The sequence below is a fragment of the Solanum verrucosum genome, unplaced genomic scaffold (genome assembly GCF_900185275.1).
Source record: "Solanum verrucosum unplaced genomic scaffold, falcon-dt-bn FXZP01000279.1, whole genome shotgun sequence".
Taxonomy (NCBI): Eukaryota; Viridiplantae; Streptophyta; class Magnoliopsida; order Solanales; family Solanaceae; genus Solanum; species Solanum verrucosum.
Genome location: NW_026020289.1, coordinates 317,593 through 332,344, shown reverse-complemented (window position 1 = coordinate 332,344; position 14,752 = coordinate 317,593). Strand labels below are relative to the sequence as shown.

General features: G+C 28.9%; 1 protein-coding gene across 1 annotated transcript; it reads left to right on the top strand.

Moving 5' to 3' along the window:
- The first annotated feature begins 9,984 nt into the window (after positions 1-9,984).
- On the top strand, positions 9,985-13,459 carry LOC125834348 (BAG family molecular chaperone regulator 1-like). Its single transcript, XM_049513502.1, has 5 exons — positions 9,985-10,384; positions 10,572-10,804; positions 10,885-11,141; positions 11,414-11,560; positions 12,773-13,459. Exons 2-5 carry the CDS (start codon positions 10,588-10,590, stop codon positions 13,151-13,153), a joined length of 1,002 nt encoding a protein of 333 aa, XP_049369459.1. The 5' UTR covers positions 9,985-10,384; positions 10,572-10,587; the 3' UTR covers positions 13,154-13,459.
- Positions 13,460-14,752: the final 1,293 nt, after the last annotated feature.

Genomic DNA, 14,752 nt, shown 5'->3' with positions numbered 1-14,752 from the left:
CAAAAACACTTAGGTTTAGGTCCATTTCTTTTAACATTTTTCCATTAAGTTGGATCCTACGTAGTGTTGCCAGGGAAGTAATTAGATAAAGAGTTATTTACAGGTTCAATTCATGTTAAAGAGTCTCATATCAAATTAAAAAGAGATGAGTGATCTATTAATATGGTCAAAGCAATTTCCACAAATTAATTTTTGGAATTAAGTTAATTAGGTCAAAAATGATATCATAGTAGGATCCATTTCAATTCTTATTTTACGATATTACATCTTATATTAAATTGTATGTACATGCTCTAGATGTCCAACCTTAATCGTGGTAAGAGGTAAACGGAGGTGCTGAAGAGTTCCACGTTAAATGAAAACATGATAAGTATTCTCTTATTATACGTTTTGCATGATTCTTATTTCTTAAGCTAAATTTTAATAACTTTTCGGATTGAGACCATTCAGGAAATCAAAGACAAGTAATGAATCAAGTGGGTAAGCTTGACAATGAACCTGTTAGCAACCGGTTGGACAGATTCCATATCACAATTAATAATTAATAATTAATAAGATTAAATTAATGTAAGCCAAATGAAGTTCAATAAAAAATTGCTAGCTTATCAATTGAGAAGTGACAATTAGTGGACACTAATTAATTAATGTATCAAGACCGCTAAGCTTTACAATCAAATGTTTGGTGGACTGTTTTAATTAATTTTATCTAAAAAAGAAGATCGTATCGAACAGATTTCCATTTAATTAAGCCACTACTTGATCAGATACATTGACAAGAGCCAGTTTGATTAATTAATATTAAATATACTAATTAGGGTGTCGGTAGGCTGTCCTAATTTAAAATTCTAACAAACTTCCAAAAATTAAAATAGAGCAAGAAGGGTAAGGTATCCTAGCTTTATCTCTCACAGGATAATATTAACATGCATTTAATTAAATTTATAAATACACAAAACATATGTTAGTTTTTGTACAACAGTATATATCGATTTGTTAGCACATATATGTTACGGATATAATATAAAACTAGAAGTTTATGAAACTATGAAAAGTTGTAGTAAATATTAATCTACAGGTCGATTTTTAATTTTTACTATACAATGCATGTTTTAATTCTTTATTTTCCTGTATGATTTATTTTATTTTATTTTCTCTAAATTTGACTCCCAATTGTCATTAGAAAAATACTACTTAGCAAATTATTATTTGCTTAGCTCGTTGCTATTCAGAATTCGTACACCGGTGTTTACTGCCATTTAATTTGAGTTGACTAATTCATATTTATGTGAAATACTCCACCTTCTAGATATAACGCTTCCTATAAAGGGCAATTCAATACTCAGAGATCGTACTTGCCAGTGGCGGAGCCACATTATCATTAGGGGGTCGAACCCCCTTCGACGGAAAATTATATTATTTTTACATAGTTAAAATAATTTTTTAGGTATACATAGTAGATGTTGAACCCCCTTCAACTACTTCGTGTGTCTATTTCTTCAGTTTTTGAACCCCCTTACTGATAATTCTGGCTCCGCCACTGGTACTTGCAGTCTCAAATTAATAGTTTGTTTGGTCGAGTTTTCGAAAGGTTAAAAGTATTTATTATTTTTTAAAGTGAGGTATTTAAGAGAAAATACGTACTTAATGGATGTTTTTGGTATGAAATAAAATGATTTTCATGGAATATGATAATTTATATGAAAATATATTTTTGGAGAATAAGTAGGTCCTTTATCTATTTTTTAGTGTTTGGCAAGTAAACAAGAAAATATTATCTTAAGAGCATTTATATGTTATCTAGTAAAACATTATGAAGCTAGATAGGAATGGAGTGTGGGCAGGACCGTCTTAACCACTAGGCTACTAAAGTCATCGCTTGGGGCCCCATATTTTTGGGGCCTCCAATTTTTATAAAAATAATTATACATATTACTTAAAATTATATATAATTTTAAATTAAAAAAAACATGTAAGAAGTATTAAAAAAAAAAAATAACCGTTAGTTTTCCCCACTTTTCTGAGGGAATGAAACATTTTTAGAAAATAATCTCCTGGGAAATTGTGTTTCCTTATTTATCTCCTAAAAAATTGACCTTATATTATTATTTGTCTTATACTCATCTTTTTTATTCTCTATTTTATTATTTTTATTCTCAATATTGAACTCTCTCCTAAAAAAATGATTTACTGTTGCTTACAAGTTAAAAAAGAACAAAATTGTTTTTGAGTGTCTTCTTCAAAATCTTAAGAATTGCAACAAGCAATCATTATATTGAAGGAACGCAACATTATTTCAACATTGTTATATCAACTTATCAAATTCGTGAGCCAGGTTTTATTATTATAACTTTATTTTATAATTTTTCTTGAACTTCTGTTATTGTTGATATTCTTAGTTAGTAAGTATATATATTCTCGTTTTAGTTATTATTAAGAGAAATAATACAAGTAGAAGATAATGATTTAATGGAAATACTCAATCAAATAAAAAGACTTGATTCTTTTCCTAATGCATATATTGCTTATAGAATAATGTTAACAATTCATGTAACTATTGCCTTGGCCGAAAGAAGTTTTTCGAAATTAAAATTGATAAAATCTTATCTAAGATCAACAATGTGAGATTGAATGCATTAGCTATATTTCAATTGAAAAGGAATTACTACAACAAATCTATTAGAAAACAGTAATTAATGACTTCACATCTAACAAGGCTAGAAAAATAGATTTTAAATAAATATATACATAATTTAAAAAAATACTAAGGCCCCTCATTAAGATTTGGCTTTTGGCCCCCAATCTGTGTGGACTGACAGAGGTGGAGAGCGTTGGATAAGAGGGACAATAAATTTGGAATGTAAATAATACAACTTTTTATATCTACTTTAATCATAAAAATCATTTTCCTCTTCTTCTTTTTTCAACTTTTAAGAATCTTTTTTTTACAAAAATATTTTAAAATATAAAAATTGAAAAAAAAAATCAGAATAAAGAGGCAGACACTACAATCAACAACGTACATTATATTTTGTACGCAAGTTGTGCGTTGTACGGTCTCACTCGACTATGCTTCCAGATAAACAGAGCCCAATCCATCAAACGCTCGACAAAGTGCCACGTATCGTGGACATTAAAAGTAGTTCATTATCTTGCGATCCAAACGTGTCGGTGGAGACTTCCTTTTCCACAATCAAGTAGTTAGGTGACTTATTAGGGTTAAGTATTAGTATTTCCTTCGTTCATTTTTATTTGTTCTGTAGCGTTTTTTGAAAGTTAACTTAATTAATTTTTAAAGTTAAATTAGATTACATTAATTTGATATTTTAAATAAAAAATTTAGCTATTCAAAAAATATACGAAAAGTACTACAAATTGTAATTTTTTGCATATCAATATGATGGAAAAATACATCATGAAATGTTAGTCAAAATTCTTATAGTTCGACTCTAAAAAAGGAAACATGACAATTAAAAATGGACGGAGAGCGTAGTATTTTAGGAATTAGTTAGATATTCCTTCCGTTCTTATTTATATGTTATCCTTATTAAAAATAGATATTCCTTAATGTTCTCTTTGTTCCTATTGACATGTCGTTCTTACTAAAAATAGATGTTCGTTAATCTTTGTCATTTTACAAAATCAATGCATAAATGATATTATTCTTCCTATTTTACTCTGAAGAGTTATTAGCTTTGAAAGTGTGCATTACACCAACATAGAAAAATAAAGTAATTACACATGTTCATTGGTCAAATAAATTGATTCATGTTCATTTATAGAAAATTTGACTTCAAGAGAACACCAAACTAGTAGTAAACTTATCTAGTTTCTTAAGAGACATGAAACCTAAAATGGTGACAACTAAATAGAAATGGAGTACTTGTTATTTCACAAAAACAATGCATACATGACCATTTTCTTCCTATTTTACCCTTGAGATTTATTAACCTTGAAAGTATTTATTTGATCAACATAGAAAAACTAAATAATTAATTCATGTTCATCGGTAAAATTAATTAATCAAAATAAATTAGTTCATGTCCATTTATTGAATACTTGACTTCAAGAGTACACTACGTAAGAATACAATGGTAAACTTATCTAATTTCTTAAGGGATGTGTAACTTAAAATTGTGACAACTAAATAGAAATGAAGGGAGTAAAATTTTGGTTATTTATGTAAGAGTACCCTTTGTTTTAATTCTTTTTGCCCTTTATATATATATATATATATATATATATATATATATATATATATATATATATATATATATTATTTTTTATTTTTACCCCACCTCACCACCTCCTCCCCGTAACCCCCCCCCCCGACAATCCCCCATCCTTTTATTTATTTTTTTAAGTTTCTTTTATAAAATATTTTTAAAAATTTCATACTTCACCCTCACCCCGATCCAAAAAAAAACACCCACTCATTCCGAAAAAAAAAATATGAATTTGACCCCATCCTATTTAACCCTCCGCTCCTAATTTATTTATTTTTTCTTACATTTTTCTCATTTTGTGTTAGATATGTACATATATTTTTAGGATTTTTTCTATTTTTTCTATTTTTGTACCGAATATAACATAAATAAAAAAATTATTTTAAAAGAACTCTTGCGGTGGTAAGTAAAAAATATTTTTGATATTATATATCTAACACAAAATGAAAAAAAAAAAATGGAAGCAGAGGTTAGGTGGAGTAGGTAGAATTATTTTTTAAGAAAATAAAATAATATCTAAATTATTATTTGAGGGGGGGATGAAATAAAAAAAAATTAATTACTTTTATAAAAGAATTTAAACAGAAAAAAAACTAAATAATTTTTTTTTTGGGGGAGGGGGGAGGGGGTGTATGGTGAGAGGAAGTGATGGAGTGGGGTAAGAAAAACATTTTACATTTTATTTTATAAAAAAATATTTTTCTTGGGATAATAATTTTTTAATCTTTAATTTTAACTAATTTAAAAAAATTATTTAATTTTGTCAAGATGAAATGTTTTTTCTATGTGGAGTGTGATGTGACAATTTTTTTTAAATAAAAGAGAAAATATATTACACACAACATGATGAGAGTGTTATAAAAGACAGAAGTGTGTTTCTCAAACTAATACTCTAAATGATAATTTAGGTATGAAACTAACATTTTCAATAGTTTAGGTATGAAACTAAAATAAAAAGGATACTTTAAATGTATTTTGACACTTATCTCTTAAAATTACAAAATTAAAGACATTTTAATACATTTTAATATACTTTTAGTTTAAGATAATAAAATTCAAAATTATTTTTTACCCTCTCAAATTTTGTATCATGTTAAATATGTCAAATAATTAACTAAAACAAAGAGAGTAGTAATTTACGAATTGGTTAAGCAGTCTAATTATATACATAATTGAGTTAATCGTATATTAATTATTCTATCTTTTATTATGAATGAAATAATATACTATAAATTTTCTCATAACATCTATATATATATATATATAGATATATATAGTAAGAAAATTATCCAAAATTTAATATATGAAAAAGTCACATACTAACCACCAATCCAATGACATGTATTAGTTATGCATGATTTAAGTTATTAGTTGTAATATTTTTTGTATTGCATAAAATAATATATTAATATATAAATTGACTTATAATTCATATTTCATTGTTTCAGTTTATTTATCTTATTTTAACTTGACATAAAATTTAAGAAAATAAAGAATTTTTTGAATTTTATGATGTTAAAGTCTAAACAAAAGATATGTCAAATGTACTAAAATAATTAGTAATCTCTTGATCTTAAACAAGTTATGAGAAGAATAAAATATTAGAAATTATTAAAAAGAATTTTATTTTTTTAAAATGAACTAAAAAATAAAATAGGCAAAAACAAATTTAAGACAGAAAAAATATATCCAAAACTATAAAATGATAATCAAATACTATATATTATTTAATATACTGAATTTGATACAAAACAATTAAAAAAACTACTCCATTAAATATAATATTAATTATGCTACTTTTAATATATTTGATTTCCTTCCTTACCGACAAGTAAACGACCCCTTATGAGATTTGATTAACGAAAGAATCCAAGCAAAATATTTTCTATTAAAAGATAGAAATGTTTTTTTCTCAATCATCGATAAGACTGATTTTTTTCACCTACTATATAGTATTTGATATCACCAACTCCAAGCAATACAATAATAGTTGGAGTATATATTATTTTAAATCTTTAACATTAAAATATTTCATCCAATAGAACACACTATTGTCGGTGAAAAATTGGCATGCCTTTCAAGAGAGGGAAGTAAGTAGCATTATTTTGTATCGTTAGAAAAGTTAGAGTGACGTAGACATCAATTTTTCCATTTTTGTAATATGCTTCCTTTTTTTTTTAATCACGAGTATGGAGAAAATTTTTATTGAGAGTGTTATCTTCGAATGGATTAATGTCTTATTTGAATTTGACTGAAAACCAAAAAGTTTGTGTTTCTTTAGAAATTAGGATAAAAAATACACCTAATTATTTTTTATTTTTTTTAGTTTCATATCTAAATTATTGATTTCATACCTAAACTATCATTTATTAGTTTGAGAAACACAACTCTCATCATAATATACCCTCTCTTTTATTTTAAAAAAAATAGCACATCACACTCCACATGACAAACATTCCACGTTGACAAATATTAAATAAATAGTTAGTATTAGTTGAAGTTAAAGATTAAATTATTACTATTTTCTCCCAAAAAAAATTATAAAATAAAATATAAAATATTTTTCTTACCCCACGTAGCACTTCCTCTCAGAGTATCCCACCCTTTTTTTTCTCTTTTCTTTTTAATTTCTTTTATAAAAGTTTTTTTTTTTCGTTTGAGCGACGGGTGGGTCACTGAAGCAGTTATATTTCAAAGTTTTTTTTTTTTTCATAAAAAGTAACCATGTTCAAGTTTTGCTTGTACGGTTGTACCTACGTTCAAAAAATGAAGGGTCAAAGTTTGATGTCACTGCAACAAAAAACTATTTAGTGGGCAATAAATTTTATAAGCGGTAATTGAGTTAATATCATTATATTTAAAGTTATTAAAGTTTTTTCTCATATTTATATTGAGTGTCGGTTATAAATATATATATATATTTATTTATTTTTGTTGCTAAATATAATATAACGGTTATTATATTTTTACCGCAAAATAATTGTTGTAAAATTCTTTATTTGTTATAGCATTGCGTAGCATGTTACCGTTATGGGACAATTAAAAGTTATAAAATATTAAATTAATGTAATTTAATTTAACTTTTAAAAAGCATAATAGACAATTAAAAGTGGACTGATGAAGTATTAGATTGAAAGGGCTTTTTGCACTTGGGAGTAAATAAAGTGGCAGTAGAGTCGTAGACGATTTGCTTTAACCAGAAAAACATATAATGAAAAAGAAGGAAGATTTGCTTTGGATTTTTGAAGGTTAGGAAATAGATAGAAACAACAAATAAAGTTGGTAAGGTGTAACGTAAATGAGTGGTGACATAATAAAGCCTTTAATGCGACTGCCTGCCTAAACCATACACGCATGTCATTGGCCCCATTGAAAGACATCCTCCAACTGTTTATGTTTACTTATTATTATTATTATTATTCCTATTCAAAATTATATATTTATAATTGTCATAATACTACTATTTTAATTTATTTGTCATATTTTAATTTAATATAGGATATAAAAATAAAAAACACTTTAAATTAAAGTAAAGTAAATTAAAACGAATGAAGTACTATTCCTTTATTTTATGGGTAAATAGTTTGGTCATAGAATTTGGAGGCTTCAATTTTAAATTTTGATTTGAAATCACTATTTGTATATAAAATCTTCACAAATACTCCAAAAAGTAGCGCACATTCTAAATTGTGATTCTAATTTATTTTTAAATATAAAACTTGACTCATAAATTTATATTTGGTAATGAAAACTCCATTTTAAATTTTGTAAAATCCTCTGCTCATTATTTATCCATGTGAAGTGATTATATACAACTACTTATTACATTATTGAATTTTTAGGCAAGTGAATCTTTGTAAAAAAAAAATATGTGCATTTGAAAACTTGTAAAATCATGTCATCATAAACATATACTTATAAAAATCAAGAAAATATGCGATTTATTAGTGTGGCACCTTAGGACACCTTGTTTAAGAACTATGATTTGTCCACTTGGTGTATAAAATTGCAAAAATAAAAATAAAAATGGATAGTTATCACAAATTGGAGTATTTTATATTTATGAGAAAAAAATATATTTAAAAAATTTAAATTGCATTTCCAAATAAAATTTCAATTTTATAATTAACTTAATTTAAAATCATGTCCAAACAAATCCTTAATAGTCGAACAAGTTTAACATGAATATACATATTCCTTATAAAATCGTTACACAAATACAACAGAAAAGTAGCAATTATTTTTAACTAATTACACGTATTAGATATTCACAGCCACCCGTCCTTAAATTCCAAGATTTATTATCAATGTACGTAGCTTTAATCCCATCTTAAGGAATATATATATATAGAGAGAGAGATTAATATAACTTAATAATAGGTAAGAGGGTATAAACTATAACCTTTATAGTTTTACATAGATATGTACTTAAGATTTTAAATCTCAAGCATGATGGCACTAATGGTTTAAATTTTTACAAAAATTAATTCAAACAAATGTTCCAATTTAGTTAAACAAAAGACAGGTAAACATTTCCAATAAAAATGATTGTATGAGTTCCTTTGAATAAAAATTCAATTGCAAAAATATACATACATGTATAGACAAATTAAATTTATATACATAATCTTTAAAAATATAATAATTTCAATATTAAAAATTTAATTTCAAACTGATCAAATCGAATCATTTCTAGGGGAGAAAAGAGTTCACTCACATTGCTTGGTTTGGTTTGGAACATTAGAAATAATATGTATTGAATAATTTCTAACAATTTATAATTTTATATATAAAAACAGTACTCTTCACAATTACACTGAAAAATAAGAGGTTTTTAAGAGGTAATTGCGTTCTTAACTATGTTAATGCATGCATTAATTTTTTTTACATTACAGATATAATTGGTAGAGTGTATAAGAATAATGCTAAATAGAGTGTATTAATAATGCTTGCACTAACAATGCATATATTATTTATGCTTGCATTAGTTATACATAGATTATTTTTATGCATTGATTGGTTTGATGCATTAAAAAATAGCATGCATTGCATAAAAATAATAATTTACAAAGATACCCTCCACTATTATGGTAGAAAAGATGTAAAAAGGGTTTTGAGGGGCAATTGTGTCTTTAATCATGCTAATGCATGCATTAAAACCATTGCATTGTAATACCTATAAATTCATGGTAATAGCAATACACACCTTAATACACAATAGAGTGTATAATTAATGCAAACATTAGTTATACATAGGTTGGAAAAGAGTACCAAACAAGGTACTAGTAATATACAAGGCTAATGCATGCATTATTTTTCCTAATATACTCTACCAAACGAGCCATAAATTTTCATGTATCAGTCATAACTACCTTAATACCAAACAAAATGTATAACTAATGCAAACATTAATTATACATAAATTGAAAAAAATTATCAAACAAAATATTAGAAACACACAAATTATTCTTCTAATGCACTCTGCCAAATGATCGCTAAATCTTATATTATGCTAATTCACTCTTCATTCATTCCAAAGTTTTGTTGAAAATATGTACTAATAATCATTCTTCCAAGTGTTTAGATTGGATTCTATAATCAACATAACAATCATTAGTGCACATAAAGTGATTAGTATGTACTTACTACATGTCACTTGTCCTCCTATTTAACGTAAGTTTTTAGTTTTCCTATTTTTCATATATCTTATAGGCTTTATGCACAAGGCTCCCTTGCCTTGTTTCTTTTTTTTTGTTTTTTTAAAAAAACAAATCACCAGCAGAGTTCTCCACTCTTTTCTTCTGTTTCTCTGTCCACTCATTTATTTATACATATATATATTTCTGAAGTATCTTATTATTTCATCTCTCTCTTTTCAAAACAAAACCCAACAGCCAGCAAATTAGTTAGTAGTACTTTTTTTAATGCCAATTTTATTTTTATTTTTTAAAACGTTGAAATCAGTAATCAGATAAATCCGTGGACTTTCTGATTGGCTAAGTGTCTCGTCAATTTGGGCAAAATCTGTCTCTACTTTTTTGTTCTTTACATTTCTAGCTCTTTCATAAGATCTGCAATTTCTCCTCAGTTTCAACTTTGGTAAAACGCCTCTCTCTGTGGACATTTTCTCTGCCGCCGACACTTTGCCTTCCACATTCTCGGTTAGAATTTCATTCTCTGAACTGAAAGTTACTGTTTGTGTATATACTTATAACTTTGTAGTCAACTAATTGCTTGAGATGGATATTTATTTATATGTTATGCAACTGTAGATTGTTCGGAATGTATTGATCTGTTTCTCCAGAATTGAAACTTAGCAATTCAAATCATTTTATGTATGTGTTTTAGCTTACGAACTCAGAAAATGATGGGAATGAAGACCAGAACTACCGGAATGCCGTCAATAATGAAAGGTAGTTCTGTTGGCAGCGAAAATGAGTGGGAGCTGAGGCCCAGTGGAATGCTGGTTCAGAAACGCAACCCAGATTCTGAAAACCGTCCTCCTCCTCCTACTATTCGTGTCCGGGTCAAGTATCGCTCTGTTTACCATGAGATCAATATCAGTTCTCAAGCAACCTTTGGTATATTTGAATTTATTTATTTGTAGCAAATTTTATTTATTCTCAATTTTGTTAGTGAATTGGGGCTTGTTAAATTGTAGGAGAATTGAAGAAAATGTTGAGCGGTCCAACTGGGTTGCATCACGAAGATCAGAAGTTACTGTATAAAGACAAAGAAAGGGAAAATAAAACATTTCTTGATATTACTGGAGTGAAGGATAAGTCCAAAATTGTTCTAATTGAAGACCCAATTAGCCAAGAAAAACGGTACCTCGAGATGAGAAAGAATGCTAAAGTGGAGAAGGCAGCTAAAACTATTTCAGACATCAGTTTGGAAGTCGACAGGCTGGCTAGACAGGTAATACGTAATATTCCTCTGCCCTGGATTTAAAAGTAGTACCATAATGAATAGAGGTGACAAATGAACGGATTGACCTGAATTTGGGTGGATCAAAATAACCTAGTCAAAAATTACTTGGGTTGAAATGAAGTGAGCTAATAAATGAGTGGATTCAAACTTGGAAGGATTGGGCGAGTTATGATTTTATAGACTAATTTTGTCATATCTGCAACTCAATTGTCTATGAATATATAAGTATTGTTGTTAACTGTTACGTCTTGATTGCTTAGGTTTCTGCGCTGGAATCTGTAGTTTCTAAAGGTGGGAAAGTTGTAGAAAAGGATGTGATAAATCTAACAGAGTTGTTGATGAATCAACTGCTACAATTGGATGGTATTGTTGCTGAAGGTGATATAAAACTGCAGAGAAAAAATCAGGTATTAAACTTAAATCCTGCATAGCATATTTGGGCTTTTAACAAAGAAATTTAGGCAAACAATGGGAGATAGTTTCAAATATATACAATAAATATAGTTATGTTTATATTTGCATATAGAAAGTATATACTGATTATACATTATGATACATTCAAAAAGCTGAATATATTTTAGGACAAATTACTTAAAGCTGAATATATTTTAGGACAAATTATTTAACTACACTCCTTTACTTCCCTTAATATCCATTTATCCTTACTTATTTCAAAATTTTCAAAAATCCCTTATTTACCTATGTATCCCGCATGTATCCCGTGCACAACGCTATGTATCCCGCTATGTGGAATGTATCAAACGCTATGTATCCCGTACACAACGCTATGTATCCCGCTAAGTGAAATGTATCAAACCTAATGTATCCGGTGCACAACGCTATGTATTCCGCTATGTGGAATGTATCAAATCTAATGTATCCCGTGCACAACGCTATGTATCCCGCAAACATCATTTTTAAGGGATTTTTGGTAAATAGAAAACTAGAAGGGATAAAATGTTATTTAATACTTATAATATGTGGTTCCTATAATTTATACCATATTTTAACTATACATGAAGTATACACTCCTTAATTATTCAATATCGACCAACTCAAAATCTCCTCTAAATAGTCCCAAAATTTTAGGTATGCAATTCTTTTGATGTTTCAAGTCATTTCATATATAATTCACTCAAAAAGATTCACGTTTACGGTAAATCAAATTTTAAAGAAGGAGGAGGAGGACAGCGAAGAAGAAGAAAGAGGACGAAGAGAAAGGTTGTGTCTGGCTATATTTTGGTAAATAATATGGCCGAACACCATTTTCTCTAATTTGTACAAGTTTGCCTAAATAGATGATAAGTAAAGTTTATGGGCTGACATTCTGCATAACTATCTCAATAACTGGCGATGCAATCAAAGGGATTTATTTTATTAATAAGTCAATACATACATTTATAGCTTCAATTCCTAACCGAAAAATCAAAAGAAAAAACTAACTCCTAAATTCAAGCTAGAGAGGACTCTTAAAGTTAGCTATTGCTAGCTGAATTTCTGGAAAAGAGATCATTTAGAGATAATGCAGTTATATGCTTTATTTCTGCAATATCTTGAGACATAAGCTCAACATTTTAATTTGGAATGGAAGTTCTAAATGATGTGATTAATGTTTGCAGGTGAGAAAAGTGCAAAAGTGTGTTGAAACACTAGATGTGTTGAAGATAAAAAATTCAATGCCAACAAACAATGGAAACCACACTCCGAAAGACCAATCTCCCCCAGCTCGTCCGCATCAAGATTATATGTATTCGAATGAGCAGGCATCATCACCAGTTCAACAACATCAAGATAGGCATTCGTTTGGGAATTCACCAGTACAAAGCAAACAGCAGCACCAATCGAGGCACTCGACCTCAGGGTCTGTTGTCATAACAACACAATGGGAAACATTTGATTCCACTCCAGCACCATTGCTGGATCATTTCTCATCACCTACAACCACATCAAGCACCCATGCTGCAGCTGCCCAATCACAAATAAGTTGGGATTTGCTTTGAGTAAGTCGTAGACAAAAAGTGTTTCTGCTAGTTTGAGGGATCGGTTGGTGTGAATTTCTCCATTCCCTTGTTGTTTTGGTACCTATTCTCCATTCTTTTCTGTATCTATGTTTTGTTTTAAATCCCCATTTTAATAATCTCCAACTTGAGTAATAACTGGGGTTTACCACATAATATTTAGTGGAGTACTAGGTTGTATTTCCTCGTCAGTCATCAATTTTCTATGAAATGTTTTTGGTGTTGATATGTATGATTATACTATTATGTATTTCTGATTGTGGTCGATAGATGTAGTATGTTCCTTAACTATGCAGATTATACTTAAAATCATACAAAAGTGCTTATTCAGTTGAAAGCTGTGGTGCTTACCTTTTAGCAGAGGTGATAGAATTGTAGGCATTCATATTTGTGTTGAGTTGATAGTTGATGTTGATGAGACTTGTTGTGATGAGGAGAAGTGGCTTTTACCTACACAATGCAACGGATTTTGGGACAGTGGTCTGGTAAGTTTCCTGTGATCAATTTCTCAAACTAAGCGTGCAGGTGAGGATAAATGCTTGATTTTCTTTCCTGGTTCATATTCGTGTTTGATCCTCTGTGCTATCTTCCGATTCGGATTAGGTCTCAGAAACCTATATACCAACTGATGCCTCCAACTCCGTTGGAATTTGAGGCATATATAATTATAAGCTTTGAAGAATCTCAATGTAGAATCTATCGTATTCATGATCATAGTTTCTTTAATAGCTCTGAGGATCTATCGGAAACACCCTCTCTATCTTCTCAAGGTAGGAGTAAGGTTGCATATGTAACCTCCTCTCCAAATCCCACTTGTAGCATTACACTGAATATGCTGTAGTAGTAGTTTCTTCAATAGCCATTACTGCAGAGTGCATCAACTACTCGTCGTCTTGTACTTCAATAGTCAATGCATTTGTAGACACTGAAATTTTGTGGGACTCTACGAGATGTGTTCAATTCTAGTTGGGACTCTACTAATTGTGTTCAACTCAAATTAGGATTCTTGGAGGCTACTCAACCCTAAACCCTAGTTTATGCCTATATAAATGGTACTAAATTCTCTTAAAAGGCATCTCAAAAATTTCATAAAGAGATCAAGACCTCGATATATTCCACAAAAGACATGGAATATTCATATAGAGGTCAAATCTAAATCATCCTAGTTCGAGAAATACCTCAAAACATGGATAAATCTTAGGAGAGGAGAATCAAGGGAGGAACAGGATTGTAGCCGCTATCTTGATGAATAAAATTATGTTTCTTCATATTTTATTTTTGTGGTTTATTTATTTTCCATATGTTTAAAATTTGTTGCAAACAACATTATTTGGCTTTTGTATCAAGTTTGATGGAGCCATGGAAAACTCTTGCTTCCATGTTTGTGTACATTCCTTAAAACTGTGAGAGTACCTAATTGGAATTCAGGTCATTCTTTGGGCCATGATCATATTCTCCTCGGCTTTGAGTACATATCCTGAAGAGTGTAAAATGTAAATCACATATAGGGGTGATAAATTGGCGGTTTGAGAAATTAATCACAATGGATTAGCTCATGATTCAACTGTTACCACGTTTTAA